Consider the following 23,272-nt stretch of genomic DNA (forward strand, 5'->3'; position numbering starts at 1 on the left):
AAAATAATGGTGACAGTATACCGAAATGCCATTTTTTGTTTCCAGGTGTTTAAAATTTTAATGCTTGTGTTCTATGCAGTAGGATTGTGAAAAACAGACATGCATGTAATTAAAAAAAGTATTGTGTGTATGTATGTATGTATGTATGTATGTATGTATGTATGTATGGGAAGCCATATACATTTCATTAAACTAAAAAAAATCTGAATTAGGAGTAGGAAAGAAGTACACATGATATTGCCAAATAAGTAAAAGAGGAGTGGATATAGATAGTGCTATGTATCACAAAAGGAAAGGTATTTCTGCAATGGATCTGTCATCCTCAGAGCACCATCTAAGACAGCAGTAATCCAGTTTTGTGTGTGAATTTGTTCCTTTGTTTATAGACATGTACAGTAATAATACCAACAGACCATTGAGAAGGAACATGGAAAGAATATCATTAAATTTTAATACCCAATTTGGCACTAAGGATTTGAAAATATTGACAGATATGGTGTATAGTCCATGTATGGGACAAGCACAGTGGTGATAGTGTCAGAGCAGATAGACTTAGCTGCAGTGTCAGCGAGCTTGTTTCCACAAATATCAACATGGCCTGGTATCCAGAAAAATTGGATAGAAGTAGATGTTAAAGAGAAATGGGCCAGTCAATTTTGAATATTGGTGAGAACAGGGTGTGAACCAACATGAAGCAATTCCAGGGCCAGTAGAGAACAAGTCGAATCAGTATAAATCGTGCAGGCACAGAAAGATCTGTCTGCACACCCACAGTAGCTGTGGAATGAAGTGCAGCAGCATGCATCTAAGATGAGGTGGTGGACAGCAATTTTTTAGCCTCAGGATAGGTAATGTTATGAACCTTTTTCAAATGCTGCACTTCATTTTCTTCCAAACATTTAGGTCAAGAACAAAAGTAGGATGGGTGAGAGCCATTGCAATTATTGCAATGAGGGTCCATTTCATATTAATAGGCATAATGTTCCTTGCCACTGCAACGAGCACATATCAAGGAAACACGATATGACATCTTCGAGTGACCAAACTGTTGACACTAGAAACACTGGAGAGGGTTTGGAATGTATGGCCGTATTCAGCAATTAAGAAAACCTGCCTTAATGGTGGCAGGCGGACGTGGTGACGCAAATGTCAGAATGAGGACATTGGTCAGCACCATAATTCCATCTTTGCGAGTGGAGATACGCCTCACTGTAGAAACTCCTTGGGTGAAGAAACCAGCGAGAATCTCTGACTTGAGAATGTTCCTCAAATCTCTCTCAACAATACCTCCTTGTGATGAATTCAATGTAGCATGAGGTGTAACCTCAATAGGTATATCCACAATTGCTTTTGAAAGCACGAGGAGTTCATTGTGTTGCAATGTGGATGTTTCCACCAGTATGTTACCAAATCAAAGCTTCTTTATTGACTTTGGAGAGCCAGCAAGTCCCTTCTGAATGAAAAAGGGAGACATTTACCCTAAAGGTTTGTCTGAAAGTGAGTGCAATATAAGAAAATGAGATACAACAGGTGGTATGGATGATGAAGATTGCTGCTCGGAATCTTCAAGATGTGGTCATTTACCTATAAACTGTTTTTTCACTATTTTATTAAGATTTTTAATTGGAGTATCCATAATAAAGAGGGAAATTTCGGTGCCCACTGACCCCACCCACCATGGAGCCCTACAAGTGGATGCACTACAATGTCAAACAAGGACACTGCAGGAACGCCAGGGTTTTGTGAGTACTATATCCAAACACCAGCATCAGATTTAATGTCCACAACACCTGTTGAGAACATCCAACACTGGTACTTGGTTGACCCTAGCCTGAGTGAACCAGGCAACTGACCCAAGTGGGGCCACCCCAAGGCTGCTTGTCTACAGGAATTCAAGGCCAAAGTGGTGTGTTAGGGTTGAACCCCTCAACCACCAGGATCCTTTCTTCCCCTTCATGGGTTGCCACGCCTGGCAAACACGTGGGTGGATGTTTAGATCCAAGAGGACGTAAACTGAAAGAACAGAACCTTCCCTGGGAGGTGCCCTCACCACGTACAGGAGCCCACACCGAGGGAAAGTTATTATTCATTGTATACAAGTTTTTCCTAGTAAATGTACAATTATTAAATATATTTAAATTTTAATTCTGTGGTTTTGCTTACAGCTGCACTATGTCACTGAATATTTAGCTGAACTTGACAGTATATACATAATACTATCAATAAACTATAAACTGAAAATATTTGAATTTAACACTTTACACTTAAAATGCATATAAATATTTAACTTTGCACATTAAATTTTCATCTTGCAAGAGGACCAGCAATTCAGGCTACTCTTGAAATACTGATCAGATTCAAGAAAGTCAGTACTGTGACACTCATGTCATTTTGTTTACTTAAAAGCATTATAATCTACCCATCTTTACAAATTTAATTATGATTATTGTATAGGATGAATTAAATCATATCCAACGTCCATACTAAATAATCTTATCAAATACTAATTACTAAAATCCAGTATGGACATCTCAACATACTGTGGAATAAATGAAATAATAGCAACTACATGTTATTCTCACCAACTTGCTAAATGTTTTATTAATCAATCATTGCAGCTAGAATTTATATATTTTTGTGTGAAAGACAAAACAGAAATTAAATATAATTAAATATAATTAAAACTGGGTTTTAATGTAACATTTATTCATTTGCTAAACATTAACCATCCCATAGGATTCTTTTTTTAGGGTAAAGATACTTTCAAATAGCTGTTTAAGGTAAAGCATGTTTACAGTTAACAAAGTAACAAATGTGACTTTTATATAGATGTGTATGCAAAAATCAGTGTAAAACAACACAAAAACATCACCAGTTATTTCCCAATGATAATAGGTCTTTTTTGTATTATTCTTAATTATTCAGCCATTGATAAAAATAATTGCATAATAGTATTAAAAAATAATTACACTAATAGGAAGCTTGAGCACCATAATTTATAACTCATATACAACTTCTTTATATATTATTTTTACTGTTAAAAAAAACCAACATTTTAACCAAATACAGTAAACATTCATTAAACAACTAAATGTTAGAAATTGCCTTTATTACTGATAAACTACCAATTTTGTTTTCTTTATGTAACCAAACATTAAGAAGTAAAACATAATAAACTTGCCTCCACTACTGTAGGCATTAGCAGGTTTTCTCTGGATGGTTTCCCTATCGAGTTGTGTGGACGAGCCCAAGCTATAGGCTTATATGTGGAGTGGGCAGAATGAAATACTGTCCAATCTGATGTAGGAAGATCTCCATAAAAAGTCTCTCCTGGTCGCGTGAGTCTCAATATTGAAGAATTGGAATTCAGGTGGTAATCATAGAGCTTGAGATTGGTACTTACACCCAAGTCAAAATCTGTTAATGTAGTTATTTCTCTTATTAAAAACATGTTTATAGTTAAAAGAAGTCAGAAAATTATAAAAAAAACACATACACATGTAAAACAATATGCAAATAGTTAAAATATAATTTGAAACAAGAAGATAGATGCTATGGTAATAACACTTCTGCTCAAATTTTATGCAGTTTTCAGCTAATATCCTAATGTAAAATCTTATTCCATGTTATGTCCTTGTGAATTATTTCAACACATTCATTCCATCTTCTTGTAGTAAAAAGAAAAGTTACAGTTAATTCTTATGATCTTTCAAATAATTATTTTTTAACAAATATTTCATAAAACCCTATATTGAATAATTTTTAAAGTAGAAAATTTATCTGTAGCTACTGGGTAAAAAGTGCTAATTTAAATTTATTTTATAGAAAAAACCAATAAAACTTTTGCACTGAAGATCAAATGGCTCATTTTTAAAATTCTCCAAAATGCATATCATGTTATGTCATTGTGAACTATTTCAACACACATTTATTATTTTAAATTCTTTAAAGTTAACTTTTCTAAGTATGCTAAGATTTCATGTCTGACATTTATTTAAATCTCAAAATTCAATAAAAATATCAAAAGAATGGTTTCTCATTGCTAAGTAGAAGAACAATCATACTCTTTACTATCACATATATTTTTAGTAATTTTCAATTAATAATTTTTCTTCTGATATTCCTTCTGAGACATAACTCATCTTTATCAACATTTGAATTTACTGCTTAGATCTGACTTGTTTATTTATAAAACTTTCCAGCTGTTGTGGACCTGATTTTCAATATTTTAATAAAGATCCTATTTCTTCTTTGTTAAAAGTTTGACATGATGTAATGGAGTTATGTGATGCCTATATATTTCCCAAATGTCTAGTCTAGACTTTATGTGACATTTCTACACACACTACAAAAAAGTAATACAAGAAACACCAGTTGGTTGGTTAATCTGAGATACTTTGTCAAGCTAATGAGTCTGTTAGGCATTGTCAAAAGTTACCAATTTAACTAGCGTTGTACATTTTTTCAAGTTTTATTTGTGAATCATGTGAATCAGGCCTATCAATGGTATGTGAAACCATTCAATCAGTTAAACTTTCACTTAAAGAAATAACATGCTTTACTTTTAACTAAGTGAATTGGACTTAAGATTATTTTTTCCAAATAATAAAAAATAACCAAACCAATGATAGAAACTGTTGCAAATGAATCAATATTAAACAACTCTTGATGTGGAAAAGGCCTAAGAATGTAGATAATGCTCATTAACCATGTTAATCTAAATTTACATTAAAATCTGTTTAAGTAATACAACATTCTGACAAATAACATTACTGCTTAAATAATAACAGATTTGAAAATGGTTTACAACTCCCACTTATATAAAGTACAAATAATGAGTTAATTATAACATCAAGTCTTGTCAAAAAGTTGAATTTAAACTATTTTAAAAATTTACATTAAGATTTACAACATGTAAAATCAGATTAACACACTGACTGCTGACTATAGGCATATTCACAGAAAGGCTTCCACTGTTGTGTAGTAAAAGAAAACACTGGCTTCCCAGATAATACCACAAACAATCTGATGGCAATTTGGGGAACATAAATCTGTGTAATAATCATAATCAAATTTACATTTTATATTATTTGCACTACTGAGATTCACTAAAGTGTGCAAATGTAATACCTCTACAAAGTTCACTTGAACACAACTAAGACTAAAGAATAGAAGATTACAATATAAAAATAAATGAAAACTGAAATAGGCTTACTTTTCATGATCCATTTTTTTGTCTGATTAGGTCTGAACCAATAAGCAATTGATAATCAATAAACATTTTCAAATTTCATGAACTAACAAATTCTCACATCATAACCAAATGATAAAAAGTTATGTCTAGTAGATGATTATAAATATCTTTTTTCTTCTTGTATATCTATCTGTTCATTACTAAGGCACATGGTGCTTCTTGAAGCATTTATCTAATTACAGAAGGCTAGTTTCTCAGGGCATACATAACAAAAGTAGTGGGTTTCTCCTCTCCTACCTGTCTTTACGCAAACACATGTTTAATAGGCTTCTTTTTCTGTGGGTGGCAAACATAAGATAGTGAAATGATTCAAGTGTTGGCAATGAAATTGAGAGTAAAAGTTGCCCCATAGTCTTGAAGATCCTACATGGTACTACCTAGCAGAGAAATTGTTACATGTTCATGTCAATTCAGTAGTTTCATTTGATGTACTATTTTCATTGTACAGGATGTGGGCATTCAAAACAAAAATCTTATTGATGTAAGGGACATTCTTTTTGTACCACTGTATTGTGTTATGCAGAGCTGAATAACAAGACAACATCTGGTCAGATCTGTCAATTACAGACATGCCATTGTTGTAATTATGAACTATATTTCTTCAAAATTTTATTTTTTCAATTCACAACATCAACTATATCGGCTATGTGCATGTTGCTTATTGTGAGCACTTCCTTCTATTTGAAAACTACCATAGAGTTTGAATGGTTCTACTTATATTCTCACTTCATTTTTTATATATACCGACATCCTATAAATTTTTTTTACAGTGAAATTGGTTGGTTGATTTGGTGTTTTATGGCACAAAGCAGCTAGGCTATTTGTGTTAAGCATCTGGTAAAAAGTTAAAATTCAAGTAAACTTAGTAAAATTCATAAAAGGAAATTAAGGTAAAACAAAACAAAGTTTAAAAAAAAAACACATAAATAGCATACAACCAATGTTTACATTTACTCTACAATGTAAAGAGAAAAACTACAGTAATACAAGTTGTAAAGAACTCCTGAACCTAATTGTAATTATCATAACTCGCCAGGAAGACTAACAGGTAAGTACAAAAATCACTGTCAGTCACCTGAAGTTGGCCTTTCCAGTCCTGATTCCAAGTTATTTAGCATTATGACCATTTCCAAAAAGTAAATTAAAAAATTTTAAAAGACTTGCAGCAACATTTTAATAACTCGCCAGGATGACTAACAGGAAGTTCAAACAGCAGCATTAGTCACCTGAAGTTGGCCTTTCCAGTCCTGGTTTCAAGTTATTTGATGTTACAGCCATTTTCTAATTTCAAATTGAACTTGATAGACTGTGATTCTTAAAAAGGAATCACATTAAAAAAAGTCTAATGTATAAATTAAAAAACTAAAATGGCATTAAAAAGATAAATGGCCTTTAAAAAAACTAAAAACATTTCTAAGGTGGACAGTGTCACCATCACCAATAACACTGTCTAACATTATGGACAAACCTTGGGAAAGAACATGCTTAAAATGGTGCCGTCGTTGAGAGTCATAATGACGGCAAAAAAGTAAAATGTGGCTTATTGTGACCTGAGTGTTACACAGACTACACATTGGTGCATCAGTTTCAAATAAAAGAAAATGATTAGTTAAAAAACTGTGACAAATGCATAGCCCAGTAAAAGCAACTTCTTTTTTCCGATCCTTACGGAAGCAAGACAGCCAAAGTCCAATATAGGGTTTTATTCGGAAAAGCTTGTTTTCATGTTCCTAACTCCAAGTCAACTACCAGCTGGCATGGAGCCGAGCCTTGAACACAGGACCATAGTCCATAAATGGAACATGCACAGCGGTGACAGTGCTAGAGCAGATAGATTTAGCTGCGGTGTCAGCGAGCTCGTTCCTGTGAATACCAACGTGGCCAGGTATCCAGAAAAACCAGATAGGAGTAGACGTTTAAAAAAAAATGGGCCAGTCAATTTTAAGTATTGGCGAGAACAAGATGTGAACTAATGTGAAGCTATTCCAGGGCCAGCAGAGAACTAAGCAAGTCAGTATAAATAGTGCAGTTTGAGTACTGCTTAGATTCTATGTGATTTAGAACAAGAGAAATGGTGTACAGTTCAGCAGTGAATACAGAAGCTGTAGAGGGGATTCTGCAAGCAACCACCGGCCCACAACAAACCATGGCAGAGTCCACACAGTCACCTGATTTTGAACCATCTGTATAAACAGATGGATGGTTCAAAAGATGTTCAACAAATAACAGACAGTATTTCCAATCAGGAGTATCTGCTTTTCTCAGATGACTTAAAGATAAGTCACATTTGGGGACTGTAAGAAGCCATGTTAGGATGGGCTGACCAGGGGATACAGCAATGTTATCCAAGGACAGACCCAATTCATCCAACTGCACCTGGATATGAAGGCTAAAAGGAGCAATGGCAGACCGTTTGTCCTGAAAAGTATGGCCCACCAAGGAAGGAAAATAAGGAACAAAATTTCAAAGCATATAGTAAAGACAGATGCAAATGGTGGAGGTGCAAAGAAGGTTCATGAGACTGTATAAGCTCTGAACTGGGGAAGTATGAAAAGCCCTAGTGCAGAGCCAAAGCCCTTGATAATGAATGGGGGTCAGCATCTTTAAGGCCAAACTTCTGACAGAGCCATAAACCAATGATCCATAGTCAAGTTTTGATTGAATAAGAGCATGATATATCTTTAACATAGAACATCGATCTGCTACCCAAGTGGTGGAAGAGAGGGCAAGGAGGATGTTCAGTGCTCTTCTATATTTGACCCATAGCTGCTTGATGTGTGGTATAAAGGTCAGCTTACAGTCAAAGATAAGCCCCAAGAACTTTGTTGCAGGAACCACAGGCAGCACAACTTCACTGATACGAAGTTCAGGATCAAGGTGAACACCCCGTTGGTGGCAAAAGTGCATGCAAATGGTTTAAAAGAGAGAGAAGTTAAAGCAATTTGTGAACGACTGAGGACAGTCTGTAGCTGCCACTCAATATACCTCATGTTCAATGACTGACACGAGATATGAAAATTGTGGACACAGAGCCCGTTTGCAACAGTGAGAGGGAGTTGTTCAGTGATGGCATTAATCTTTATACTGAAAAATGCGACACTTAAAACACAGCCCTGAGGGACTCAAAGTTCCTGGAAAAAAGAATGGGAAAGTGTCAAACCTACATGAACTTGGAATCTTCTGTCCATTAAATATTTTTAGTAAAAATGGGCAAATGGCCACGCAACCCATACATATGGAAGTCTCGCAAAATGCCATACCTCCACATTGTATCATAAGCTTTCTCAACGTCAAAGAATATTGACACAAGATGTTGTCGTTTGAGAAAGGCTTCTCTGATTGATGTTTCAAGTCGAATCAGGTGGTTCATGGGAGAGGGCTGTTGTCAAAACCTACACTGGGTGGGTGAAAGGAAGGTGTTTGATTCAAGGAAACAAACAAGACGAACATTAACCATCCTCTCTGAGGTCCTACAGAGAGAGCTTGTCAAAGCAATTTGACGGTAGTTAGAAGGAATCTTGGGATCCTTCGCACACTTATAGAAAGGTAGGACAATAGTCTGGTACCAGGCATCAGGAAAAACATTCTCTTGCCAGGTCCAGTTAAAAACAATCAGAATAGCAAGAGAAGCAGGAGATGGATGGCACAACATTTCATAGTGCACATCATCAGGCCCAACTGGTGTACTGCTAGAAAAATGAAGGGTCAGTTTGAGTTCCACCATTGTAAAGGGACAATTATAGTCATAGAGACAATCAGCTTGAAAGGAAAGAGGTGATCCCTCTGCCCAAGTCTTGATGGCTAAGAAGGTGGAGGAAGAAGCAGAAGTGCTAGATACCTAGCAAAAGCTTCACCTAGTATATCCGCAATGCTGCAGGTATCAGCTACTTCCTGGCCATCAGAAAGCAAGATCAAGGGGGGACAGAATTATATTGCTCACTGACCTTTCGAATCTTGTCCCATATGACTTTGGAACTGGTGGTAGAAGATATACTGGTTGTGAACTTAATTCAAGATTCCTTCTGGCTTTGAAGTCTTACCCACCGAGCATGTGCATGGGCCTGCTGGAAAGTGATGCGGTTAGAGTATGTGGGATATCTATATCTACAGAAAGTATCCCAGCCCAGTTTTTTAGCCTTACATGCCATGTGGCAGGCAGGATTTCACCACGGACGAGGATATTGTGGAAAACATGTCGAGGTTTTAGGAATACATTGAGCAGCTGCTTGTATTATACAGTCAGTTACTACTGCCACACAGTCATCCATTAATGGCTTACAGACGACGGCAGGATCAAGTTTTGCAAGAGCAGTGAAAGAGGGCCAGTTTGCGTGATACAGCTTCCACTAGGGCACGTGCATCAAGTGGCATCAACCACAGCCAGTCTCTCTCAAAGCTATAGGAAAGTGATCACTGCCTTGTGGATTATTGTCAACCCTCCATGAAAAATGGAAGAACAGTGAAGGGGAGCAAACTGAGAGATCAACAGTAATAAAGGACTAACTAGGTGCATGAAAATAAGTAGAAGAACCAGTATTGAAAAGAGAAAGGTTTTGATCAGAGAGCATTCGCTCTTCAGAGTGACCCCTCCTATCAATATCAGCATTTACCCAAAAGGAATGATGTCCATTAAAGTCCCCCAGGATTAAAAAGGGAGACAGCAACTATTTAATGACAGCATCAAGGTCTGATTGATCATATGTCTCTCCAGGCTACTAGTAGAGAGAACAAACAGTGATGGTAAGACTCAAGGAAACAAAGATGGCTACGACTTCCAAAGATGTGTTGAGTGGCAAAGATAGGGTTGGTTGCACAACCAACAGTGCAACCCCTCCATCACACAGCCTGTCATTTCTGTACAAATAAAACCACCGAAAGATGACTGTATCAGCAGGTTTTAAAAATGTTTCCTATAAAAAAAGACAGAGGATGGTAGGAAGGAATCTGTGTTTTGATGTCATTCAGATTAGAATGCAAACCTTGACAGTTCCATTGTATCAAGGTGGCTCTTTTTACTTATGTGTAGGCAAAATGGGTAGAAAAACCTTCTGTTTATGACCATGTCTTTTTTCTTTACTGTCTTTATTTGAATGAAGTCTATCGACCTCCATGGGTCAACTGAGCAGGTCTTTGCTGTTGGAAGAGGATTCCAATGACTGAGAGCATAAACGAATGATCATTTTGTATCTTGGGGTGGGAGAAGAAGATGTATTGAGGAAATGCCTGTACCTGGAACCAAAAGAAGTGGATCTTGGGATTTGTTGGAATGTACCAGAGATAGGTGTTGAAGTTGTTTCATCAACTTTTTAACCATGAAGGTCAAAAAACTTTTCATTTGTTTTAAGAATGATTCTTTTGGAGCCACAGAGAGATCTGTCTGCACTCCCACTGTAGTAGTGGAAGGAAGGGCAGTAGCATACATCCAAGATGAAGTGGTGGACAGCAACTTTCGAGTCTCAGGATAAGTAATGTTGTGAATTGTTTTCAAACTCTGCACCTCTTTTTCTTCCAACCATTTAGGGCAAAAACAAAAGCAGAACAGGTGAGAGCCATTGAAACTGATGCAATGAGGGTCCATTTCACACTCATAGGCATCATGGTCCTTGCCACAAAAACAAGTACACATCAAGGACCCGTGACAAGACGTCTTTAAGTGACTGAATTGCCGACTCTGGGAACATCAGAGAGGGTTTGGAATATATGGCCATACCCTGCAATTAAGATAGCCTGCCTTGATGGTGGCAGGTGAGCATGGTGATGTAAATGTCAGAATGAGGATACTGGTCAGCATCATAATTCCATCTTTGTGAGTGGATGTACAACTTATTGCAGAAACTCCTTCAGTGGAGAAATCAGCAAGAATCTCTTACTTGGGAATGTTCTTCAAATCCCTCTCAACACAGCAACCTCCTCTTGCATTCAGAGGCAATTGGGGATATAACTATTGAAGTTCCACCTCATGCTACTTTGAATTCATCAGATCGAAGCTTCTTTACGACTTTGGAGAACCAGCAAGTCCCTCTGGTCCCTTCTAAATGAAAAAGGGACACATTTGCCATAAAGGCTTGTCTGAAAGAGAATGTAAGACAAGAAAATGAGGTACAGTAGGTGTTACATATGTTGAAGATTGCTGCTCAGAATCTTCAAGATGTGGTCGTTTACCTAGGGACTGTTTTTTCACTATTTTATTCAAGTTTTTATTTGGAACATCCATAATAAAAAAAAAAGGAAATTTCGGTGCCCATTGACCCCACCCACCATGGAGCCCTACAAGGGGATGCACTGCAATACCAAACAAGGACACTGCAGCAATGCCACAGTTTCATGAGCACTATACCCAAACACCAGCATCAGATACAATGTCCACAACACCTGTTGAGAACATTCAACACTGGTACTTGGTTGACCCTAGCCCAAGTATACCAGCTGATTGACCCAAGGGGGTCACCCTAAGGCTGCCCATCTATGGGAATTCAAGGCCAAAATGGTGTGTTAAGGATCCTCTCCTCCCCTTCACAGGTTTCCATATACAGCAAACATGTGGGTGGATGTTTAGGTCCCACAGGTGGTAAACTGAAAGAATAGAACCTTGCCTGGGAGGTCCCCTCACCACATACAGGAAACCACACCAAAAATACACATTGCACAGCAATAAGACACTAATAGTTCACACCTCCAATTGCTCCTCTATCACACACTGGTGTAGGAGAACCATGACTACCACTTCTTGTCACTGTTATCAGTCTGCCTTTCAAATATGAACATCAGTTGTTTGAAGGCAGTGCTTACAGATATGTAAAGGTTGAATATAAAGTATATACACACACATACTTAACTTGGTAGTCAAATGTGTTAATTTGAAGAAAAACATAGATGCAAGAAACATTTATGTTTAAATCCTTGAAACTCTCATATTCACAGAAATCCTGTACTTTTGTAAAACTGTTAATGCAAGTATGTCCATTACTCTTAGTTTAAAAAAACTTAAAAAGAATGACATTTAAAATTTGACACTTTCTTATATATAAATTTAACTAAACACTTGTTTAGGCTACATACATGAAAGATTATAAACAACATGGAATGCTTGTACATGGAAACATGATGCCAACTACTCAACTGATAAACAATGATTTATAAGCATAATGAAGCTGTTTATTTTTGGAAAAACATTTGTCTGTCTTATTCTGATATATGAATTAGACTAATGTTCTTTTGAAAAGTGTAATACGATTCCTTCAAAATAAATCACTTAATTATACTTTCAAGTAATTGTTTGTCCATTTACTCTAATATGAAACACACAATGACTACCTGCAACTCAAAAAGTGGTACCTTTGGGGTAAAAATATGCTTTATTTGCCAGTTGTGTCACAGATAAAAAATATCTAAAAAGAAACACCTTGAATTACAAGCTGTACATGTGCAGTTTAGTTTATATTTGATTGTAAATCAACTGAAATATGACCTTTAACTCCAATGCATACAAAGCTACCATTTAGTGGCAATAATACAAAGTACAATGAAATATTTAACTTTCTCACTATTGGTTTGATCTCATGGGCTAACATGGAAAGAAAAATCATGAGAAAAGCACTTACCTGGATCTTCTTTATTTTTGTTGTCAACTGTTTTGTTACTAATCTGAGTGCAAAGTGATTTCATGTTGTGATTAAAAACTATTCATTGTCGCACAAATATCTAATATTATTTGTGTAATTTCTAAAACGTCCTAAATACATTTCAAATGTTTGTTTTCAGTAAGACTTGTATTTTATGTTATTTTCTGTACTCCAACTATGTGTGGTCTGTCACTTGACCAACTTTGTGGCATTATAAAAACTTTATCAAATAAATATAAATTATGCTTCTTATGTGCTAGAATGACAAATATTTAGTCTAAGTAGCTTAAGTCTCATAATGAACATATACATTTATTATTATTAATTTTTATTATATTGACCTTCCAGTCATGCCCACCAAAGTTTACATGGCTTGCATTGACATGGCGCATGTACACTCAGGATCATGTATCCAGTAATATAAAACTGACCTTCAGTCTTCCCTATCTTGGCTGTGTTTTAGTGGACTAGTATTTTGTAATGTACAGTTGCATTTCAATTATTATACATTACACATATAAATATTTATATAAATTATTATTATTTAGAAATAAATTATTAAACTTAACTTTTATTTTTAAAAAAATACACAACAATAAATTATGAAGTAAAGAAAACAGTTACCTCTTTTTGCTACAACCTTTGTACTCAGTTGTTGTTGAACATAGGTTGCTAAGCCTTTTAAAATGTTGCATGTGGAGGATATCAAACAAAACCTTTTTTTTAGGTTTTATACATATATACAGTTGAATAGCTAAAAAATCATAAATAACAACACTAATACATAGAATTCCACTATAGGTGTTTAAGTTTCAAGCCTAGCAACTAAAATATTTTCACATTTCATAAAATATAAAAACCTCGAGAAGACTGAAGACACAATCTATTTTCAAGAAAACTTGGATTTAAAGAATGTGAAAACTTTTCAAAGATTAAAATGATGGGAAAAACCATTAAGGGGACATTTTGACCTGTTCATTGGTTATTCACCTGTAATACACTGTAGTAAGAGTATATAAGGGACTGTTTCAAAAAATGAACAGGCCACCATGTTTGATTTAGTAAACAAGCCATATCTCAGGAAAATAAAAAGCTATGAGGTTCTTATTTTATATTCTAACTTCTTAATATTAACAATTTGGGTTCCTGATTTGTACAAAATTATAGACTGGTATTTTGACATCACAAACATCTAATCTTAAACAGCATTGCATTCAACACACCGTGTGACTCACTAAAATCTGTATTTATGTGTTCTTTTAGTAGCCACTTTTAAATTAAGAAATTAACTCTACATAATATTAAAGTTTGAATTATAAGCTACAATTTGATTCCAAACTGAATGACAAATTCATAAAATAATAGTTCAATAAAATTTTGATTACGTGTCAACAAATGCGATGACATGGCCTTTGAACCATGATTTGTTGCTACAAAGAACACAGAATAATAATGTGCAAAAAGCAGATATCATATCAACCACAAATCTTCTGGCTTTCTAACAATGTAACAAGAGCTGTTAGGAATTCAGTTTATTTTGTCAGTGAGTTTTGTGTAGGGAATTAAGGTTTAACTAGAAAAGAAACAATTCTCTATAGATAAAACAATCTAATATAATACAACACATGATAGATGAAAATCACAGCTTTCTATTGATTATAAATAATATAGTATTAAATGCCAAACAGAACTATTGGCAATTTCTAAAGGACAGAATGTGACAGGTAAGCATGGTAGTAGGGGTCTGGTTATTCACAGGCTATACAGATTATGCACTACCCAAGTAATGATGATATTATAAGTAATTTAGGTTAAATTTCATAATTCTTGGAGGGGTAGTAAATAAAGTAGAAAGGAGAACAAATATCACAATTTTCACACTAAGGGAAATACTAGGTCTTTTTAATATTGCCTTAAAAATGTAAGAACTTGTATACTATTGAAATATGAATTATTAACTACATTTTTATGCAATATTCAGAAGAAAGTAGTTCAATTAAAATTTGAATGTAACTCACTAAAACCTTATGAAATGCACAAAAACAGATAGTTGTGGTGGGAGGTTTAAAAATGGACAAACAACTTAATCATCTTTGCATTATGCTTTTGTTTAGTTGTATTAGAACAAAGTACATTTGATTACCTGCTGTGTACACTATGGAGAATCAAACCTCAAATTTTGTTACTGTATGGCTGAAATTGAAATACTGCCATTATGCTATCTGCTTGTTGTCAAGCAAAGTTACAGCGAGATTCATCTATCCTCTTCCCACACCACGTATTATAACCATTTCATCTTGTGTTGATTTATAAAAATGATTTTAAATTACTACTATGATGATCAAATTAAATAACAGCTTCAGAAAACATTTATACTGCAAGGTATAGAAACATATACTAAAATAAGAATTTTTGTTTACCATTATGAATCAGTGCATGAACCAATGGCTTTTCTTTTGGTTTTAAAAAGCCAATAACACCAACACCATATTCTACACAATATTTGTCTAGAAGCTCTCGATTCCACTTGTCCATAAATAAATACTTTTCATAATCTTCAAAAACAACCACAGCAAATTTTCCTTTGTCTTGTCGTGTAAGAACTGGTAAATTCTTCCCTGCTATTTCTATCTTAAATCTGAGAAAACAAAGATTTTATATAAGAATGCTAACTTCTACAACACTGGTTGCATAATGCCCAAATATTATTATTGTGTTTATTAACAATGTTGAAAATACATAATTTTTACATTGTGCTTATTTACTAACAAACAATCAAAATGTTCCATATCTCAGTATCCTTATTTCAGTAAATAAACAGATGAGTTTGATTTAATTAAGGATAGACAATTTAATTGATTAATCAATTACATATGAATAGCAATTACATAAATTAGTTTCACATGAGCTAATTAATGAATCAAATTTGCAATTCAATTGATTAAATTAGTCTTTCCATTTATTACTGGTTTTGATTATTCCAATAATCAAATAACTTAGATTCTGATCATGTTGGTTGTTCCTAAAATAATCAACTAATCAATACTCATGTTTTTAATTTTTTCCATATTTTATTAGTCTAACAGTTGATTAGTTAAAATAGTACTAATCAAAACTAATATTTCCAATTACTTTTACTCTTGGTCATTCCAAGTGTTCAAGTAATTAAAATGTTGATGCTAAAACTGCTCACCTTGTGTTTGTTATGGATAAGTTACTACAACTGTTCGCTACAGTGACTAATGTTTGACAACTCATGAGGGGGTCGGGAAGGCTACAGATTAGCAACTTGTAATCAGTTAACGAGTTGTTAATTAATCAATCAGCAAATACCATTGACAATCCAGCTCTAGATTTAATTCTTAAGCACATGTCATATATGTAACAAATGGTCATCAGTTATTTTGAACTTCATTAAATCCCCTATTAGCATATACAATATATAAAAGATTTAAACAGTTATGTATGTATGTATGTATGTATGTATGTATGTATGTATGAATTCCAATGTTACATTTATATCTCAATATTTGAAAGTGCTCAAATTCAGTTTTTCTTTAAAATTCAATGTAAATAAGTGTAGTATTTAGATTTTTTCAATCTCTGATTAAACATCTCTCTCTCTCTCTCATATATATATATATATATATATATATATATATGATTTTAAATTTGAAATTATAATCAAGAAAAATTCAAAATGTTTTACCTACATTAAAACATTACACACACACACACACACACACACACACACATATATATATATATTGATTGTGTGTGTATATATATATAATGTTATAGGAATATTTAAACCAACCAAATTTGATCCTGGAAGTGCTACTTACACATACAATATACAGTAAACTGGAAATTTTACACACACACACACACACACACACACACATATATATATATATATATATAGAGCTATGATGACTGAATATCAATATACTATATATATAATTATTATTTACTCATAAATGCCTTATTTTTAGTGAATCTTGTTACAGCATAGAACAATAGATAAATAATACAGAAAAACAAAGATTTCTGCTACTTACAATGTTATAATTTGACCTATATTTGCATGTTGTACTTGCTAGGCCTTGCCATAAGCCTAGCTTATTCTCTCAAATGGAGGGGAAGATATAAATTAATTTCCGCAAGTTTTAAAGTTACATTTCAGAAAATCAAAACGTATTAAATTACTCTTCTGGTACACATAAAAAGTCACTGTAATTGATCTATTTCTCTATCTAAGTTACATCTGACGTAAAAAAATTTCTGTTCAGAGCAAAGACAGTCAACAGATTTAAACATTTCCAGTAGAACCCCAGCTTTCCCTTTACAGTCAATTACAAACAAGTATCAAAATAATGTAGCTTGGAAAGTACTCTTCATTGGTTACAAACACGTAATATGTAGAGTTAATACATGCAACTACATTTTAGTTAGTAGGAAAATTTAGAATATAACAAAAATGTATTAGAATGATCACTCAGCATTACATATTTAATTCACATCAGAATATATTTACATTAAGAATAAAGTATTCATATACACTAAAGATGGGTATTTTTTAAAGGTGGAACAATTTCTATTGCCGTAAACTGTACATTAAATAAATACACACATTGTCATACATGATTATATGATTCTATGAAACAGAACTGTAGAAACATGAGTAGAGTTGTACAGAAAACACATTATGTTAGAGCTTACCGAGTACGACTTGCTTCCAATATTTCAGTGATCTGTTTTCCTAGCATTGAATACTGGCTTTCTATAATGACCAATACTTTAGGATCAAGACGTAACTGAGCACTGGATGCATGAACATTGAATTGGGAAGAGCCATGAACGTTGTTTAATAAATCTGATGATTGAGAATAACACCGAAATAAAGGCTGAGGTGTATCATGGTTGAGCCTAAGATAAAGATATTAAAATATGTAACTGTTTGAAACATATGTAGTTATATATTTTTAATGGGCAAGTAATACCTTGATATTCTTATCAATAGCATTTCCCTGCTTCTATAAAGGTAGAATGTTTTTAATCTGTTTCTTAACTATAATTCCAAATTTAAAGATTTGGTATGAGTAAAGGGAAGGGCATTTAAGCAACAAAAATAGGGTAAATCTATGCATTCCTCACAAAACCTGGAAATATTTTGTTAAAGTTTAAGTATTTTGTACACAGACATTACTTTAATTATGTCTTTATGATAAAAAATGTATTTGTCTATTATAGTCATTTGCATTCAAACTGTGAATAGTTTGAGTTAAAGGTTATCATCATATTTACTAAAAAAATACTTTCCTTTATAACTTTTCATACTTTATTTGCATAACTGTTAAAATCTCCTAAAATAATATCAAAAGTTATGGTAAATGTTTATATATTTTTAGATTTTCTCTACCATATTGCTACCTCTAGCTATTATCATCAATGTAAAATACAATGAAATTATTAAGACTAGGTAACAGAAAAAAAATATATACCTTTAACTTTTTGTAGAATAAAGATATTCCTTTGGTATATTTGTAATTTTGGGTATTTTCCTTTTTACACAGAATAGTTAATTTTTAATGCTTTATTTTCCTTTTCTGTCCTTTGTTATTTATTATTCATCTTGTCACAAGCCAACAGTGCCCTCAAGGCATGTTACAGTATAGATCAGGCATGTGCAACCATTTGGCAAAATTTTCATGCACTGCATAGTATTGTAAGCCTTGTGAACTAATGCAAAGTATGATGAATATTTAAAAAATGTTAACACCTTTCAACTATGCAATTTTAAATGCAAACAATACATAATTATCTAAAATGGAATGGTAAAACCTAAATACAATTTAAACTATATCTCTAACTATTACATATTTAGGTAAAGAACAACTGTAAGTGCTATAATTGACCAAACAGTCAACAACACTATAGTCAGTTAGATGTACTCCATGATGAAATATTATTGCCAATTTCAAAATGACCATTGTTAGAACATAGTGTAAAATGAGCTATTTCTAATAACCATGTACACACATGGATGTAATATCTACACATAGGCTATGAAGCTTAAACACATCTTTTGAAAGTTGGCACCTATCAGGAGGTTGAAAAAATGTATTATTTGTTTTAACTCTGTTCATTCAGAGAACTTAGAAATATACAAGTCTAAAAAATAATGTAAGCATCTTACAGCCCAGACAAACCTCTGTGTAACTGCCACTATATTACTGAAGATAGTGTGTCAAAGTAAAGAATTTTTATAGCTCATTAGTTACGTGAAAATACATTTGAAGTAGTTTTTTAAAGGGGTACTTGTTGTAAAAGGGTCAAGTCTCTGAATAGTCACAACCACTTTTAATAGTTATTTTAATTTCTAATAATTTTGTACAGTGCTAATGTCTTACTCCTCTTAGATGAGAAGAAATCATTAACGTCTCAAGCACCATTCTTTTGTTTCATGAATGGCTCAAGAAGAGAATAAGGAGAATAAGAAAATACAGTACTGTACTATAATAATTTTGCAATTCATGTCAGTATGAATTTTGGTTTAAAGTTAAGACATGTTAAGATTTAGACTACAACTGTAACAATAAAACAGTGATGAATTTACATTTCTATAACTATTATAGAATACATTAAATTCATGTATATCCACATAACATACATTCTTCTCATAAGAACATAACTATACTAACAAGGACATTAAGATATAAATGATGTAAATCAATCATCACAGCCTGGTTCATTTAACCATAATGATGAAGATGGGAAATACAATGTACACATAGTTCAGAAGCAGTTTTTTTTGTGTCCAGAACCAATGGCAGGAAATACCATGAACTTTACAGCTGATGAATTTTTAAAAACCTTTATCAGTTGTTACAGGTCAGTATTTTCTGTTGACAAATCTATATCAGACTTCAAAATACCAAAATTATTGGTACAAATTTACAAACTTTAATCTTTTTACACATTTTATTATTTTGCAATTTTTGTTATTTGAAATGCTAAGAAAATAAATTTTATTAAGCAAATCTATTCAATCTGATTTGTTCTGTTTTTTTTTTCGTTACAAGTTTTTATACTATAAATCTTCTATTCCAGTATTAATGAACTTTACAATAAGAGAAAGTATTTCAACACTACTTTACTATAGCAAGATCTTGGTAATAACAAAAGGCACTGATTATGTCTTATCAGAGCACTACTATAAAGATGAAAAATTCCACATTTCCAAATTACCAGAAAAAATAATGCTTCTGAAAATATTCCACTTCACATACTGGAAAGGGAATAGTTCACAAATATACAATAAGCATACACATAGAATGAGTTCAACACTGTGTAATAAAATCTCATGTAGCAGGTTTCTTTTAAAAGACTTCGTTAAATTTTCTTAGTCATTACTAATGCAGCTTAGCAGCGTATTCCTCTTCTAAAAGATTAAGCTTGCAGTAGTTGATTGAATATTAAATGAAAATACAGTTATAATCAAAAACATAAAACCTTAATCAAAACAAGCTCTTTTCATATTTATATCCTTCAATGTTAATCATTTCTTATTGAGAAAATGTATTTCCAATAATACTGACCTCCACTCACACTATAGCTTCAACCCAATGAGTTACTTTTCTCTGATCATCTATAAATTCTTAAGAATCCTACTTCACTTGCTGCAGCCTTTATACCCCACTATGTTACACACAGCAATTTAAATCTTGTGATTCTCCTCACTTATATCAATGCATCCCTTATTCCAGATCCCTGTTATTACTTTCTATTCACTTTTTTGAGGCTGTCCAAATTAGCAGACCCATCATGGGTTGGAAGGATGGGAATGTGTGACAGGATGCAAGCATTATTGGAAATACATTTTTGCTATGGGAAAATGTTAACTTCTAAAACACATTTACCTCTTCTCACACTATAACTAGAATTCCACATTGGCAAAGCGGTAAAGGCTAACCAGCTACAGAATCAAAACTATAACATCATGAGAAAAAAACAGCTATACCTAAACTGTCCCACACCTGTAATACCAGAGGCACTGGTCCCAGTCAGTCAGCCACCAGATGTAAAGATCCCCTGCACTCAATAAAATATTGTACATCACTCAAAGAAGTCATCTAGGCTCCAACTAGGCAGATAAGGTCACATGTCTTGCTATTAAAATCATAGGGCCATGAACCCAAAGCTAGGCATGGTGGCTACGGCATGAGGACCACACTGTGGAACCCAACCAGAAAAGTCACAGAATGATGTATTTCAAGCCCCCAGGATTACACACAGATGACAAGGAACACAAAAGTAGACAAACCTTCACTACAATCTGAAGATGTGCAAAATGCAACAAATCAAATTCATAGCATGGGACCTTTCTTGTCTCACTCAGCCTGAAGAGATTACCCAGCCTGGAATTATGAACAGAAATTCTAACTCCTCAACCTGAAAATCAAGACAACAACTCCTGCCCCAAAATTTAAGAAGATTTGAACAAACCAAGTCAAACCAATGACAAAGAAATTGACATTCTGAATATGAAATTACAAGGATTTTAGGACCTTCTTCCATGGTCATCAAAATCAAGATAATGGCCAAAAAAATTACTACTCTCAACACAACTGGATAGTTAAGTATAATCTCTGAACCAAAATTACATGGAGGTTACAACATAGGTCAATCCTGTTCCCATCACACATTCAGATAAACCATCTAGAGTTATTTGCAGGAAAGCACCCAGTTTCACTCTCTGTTTCTTTAATGGAATAATGAGTTCAAGCATCATTAAGGAGAAACAGACCTCTTTCAACCATTCCAGTGATTGGAAACTGGGAATGGTAAAGACTCCCATGCTCCATTAGGATAAATGAGAAAATAACTCACACTCACACTGGGAGTCCCAAGGAATGATGCTCAGGAGACACTGCAACAGATGAACCATATTCCCTATTTTATTAAGAAACCAATCTTGATTAATTCAATCAAGTGTCATCAGGGAAAGGCAAAATTCTCTTGTGATTAACCAAAGATAGTTCATGAGTGGTAGTCAGTTAGTGTATATAATTGTTTGTCACCCAGAAAGCTACAAGGTGGACTGATGAAACACCCTGTCCAAACAGAGCTTGTTGCTAACAAAAAAAAAAAAAAAAAAAGTTTTAATCAGTTGCCTGGTAGCTAGTAGTAGGGATTGGATTTGGAAAGAAGCATACATACCAAGTGAGATTGAAATGAAAAGAGGCCAAAAAGACTTCTGAGGGGTGAAGAAGAAAGTGAAAATCACTCAAGCAAGGCAGCTCTCTCCTAATGATCCCAACAACAAATAATCATGAGACTAAGGAGAGAGTGGAAGTCAATAAACATCCAGAAGTGGTAAAGTAGCAGCACTGGTCAAATCCATGTCAGAGACAGGAATTTGTAAATTGATATCTGAAAACATCTTGTAAATATTTTTTTAATGTAGAAAAAAAATGTACAAAAACTCAAGACTTAATAACACAGATCTAAAAAAAGAAAGAAAAAGAAATCAACAAAAATGTAGGAATAACTAAAGCTATTCAACTCTTGAATACAAACCTGCAACAAGCACATAAAAACATCATTGGAACATTTTGCTGTTGAGAAAAAGTGAATAGGAAGAAATAACATAGAGCTTATGTACATATCTGACACAGGGGACACTGACATAGGTAGAAAAATCAAGAGATTTAACTTGCAACGGGCAATACAATGGGTTATAAAGGCTGGAGCAAGTGAAGAAGGATTCATACCAATGCTTTGGTGGGCAGAAAAGAGTATCTTTCATTTGGATAAAGCTGTAATGTAAGAGGAAGCAAGTGCATTTCAGAATGCAATTATCTTTACATAGAAATTAACTCTCCTAACACAGGCTTGGTCAATTTGACCAACCACATCACAATATAATGTGTATCTTTCAGTTACCACTGTATGTCATTCACATACAAAAAAATCATATTTTTTAGAAAAGTATTTTTAATGAACTACATTAAATATTTGTCCATGAACATGTTTAGTATTTGTTTTAAACAGTGCATGTGCAAAATGATTTTAATGTTGAAAGATTAAAAATTTTCCTCATCTCAAAAATCTGATTTTTTGTGTGTAATCTCTAAAACCTCCTAAATACAGTTAAAATATAAATTTTTACTGAAAATAGTTGATCTGTTATTTTCTTAACCCTATCTCTTTACGAGATCAGTCAATTTGACCATCCTCTTAACCACACAAACACAAAAATAGATTAAAATTACTTTTTCTCTTCATAGAATTATTTCATATCATAATATGAAACTACATTTGTGTATCCTAAGTAGCTTTAAGTTCATAACAGGATACATCTATTTATAATTAAATATTATATATATAATTA

At 33.6% G+C, this 23,272-nt stretch overlaps 1 protein-coding gene across 5 annotated transcripts in view; it reads right to left on the minus strand.

The window, feature by feature from the left end:
* The window catches only part of LOC143252772 (bifunctional heparan sulfate N-deacetylase/N-sulfotransferase-like), an 83,700-nt gene that overhangs the window by 45,753 nt on the left and 14,675 nt on the right, over positions 1 to 23,272 (minus strand). For 4 of the 5 annotated variants that reach the window (XR_013029136.1, XM_076505442.1, XM_076505440.1 and 1 more), the window contains exons 3-5: positions 17,599 to 17,805; positions 15,297 to 15,514; positions 3,182 to 3,417 (exon numbers count right to left, since the gene is read on the minus strand). Coding sequence is in view for 4 of the 5 variants with exons in the window: in XM_076505442.1 (XP_076361557.1) it covers positions 3,182 to 3,417; positions 15,297 to 15,514; positions 17,599 to 17,805 (661 nt within the window). In the remaining variant the exon portion in view is untranslated. Of the gene's footprint in view, positions 1 to 3,181; positions 3,418 to 4,938; positions 6,564 to 15,296; positions 15,515 to 17,598; positions 17,806 to 23,272 lie in introns of those variants that run through there. The other variant, XM_076505443.1, reaches the window with a different exon arrangement.

Source organism: Tachypleus tridentatus, chromosome 6, assembly GCF_004210375.1.
Source record: "Tachypleus tridentatus isolate NWPU-2018 chromosome 6, ASM421037v1, whole genome shotgun sequence".
In the NCBI taxonomy this organism is placed as follows: domain Eukaryota; kingdom Metazoa; phylum Arthropoda; class Merostomata; order Xiphosura; family Limulidae; genus Tachypleus; species Tachypleus tridentatus.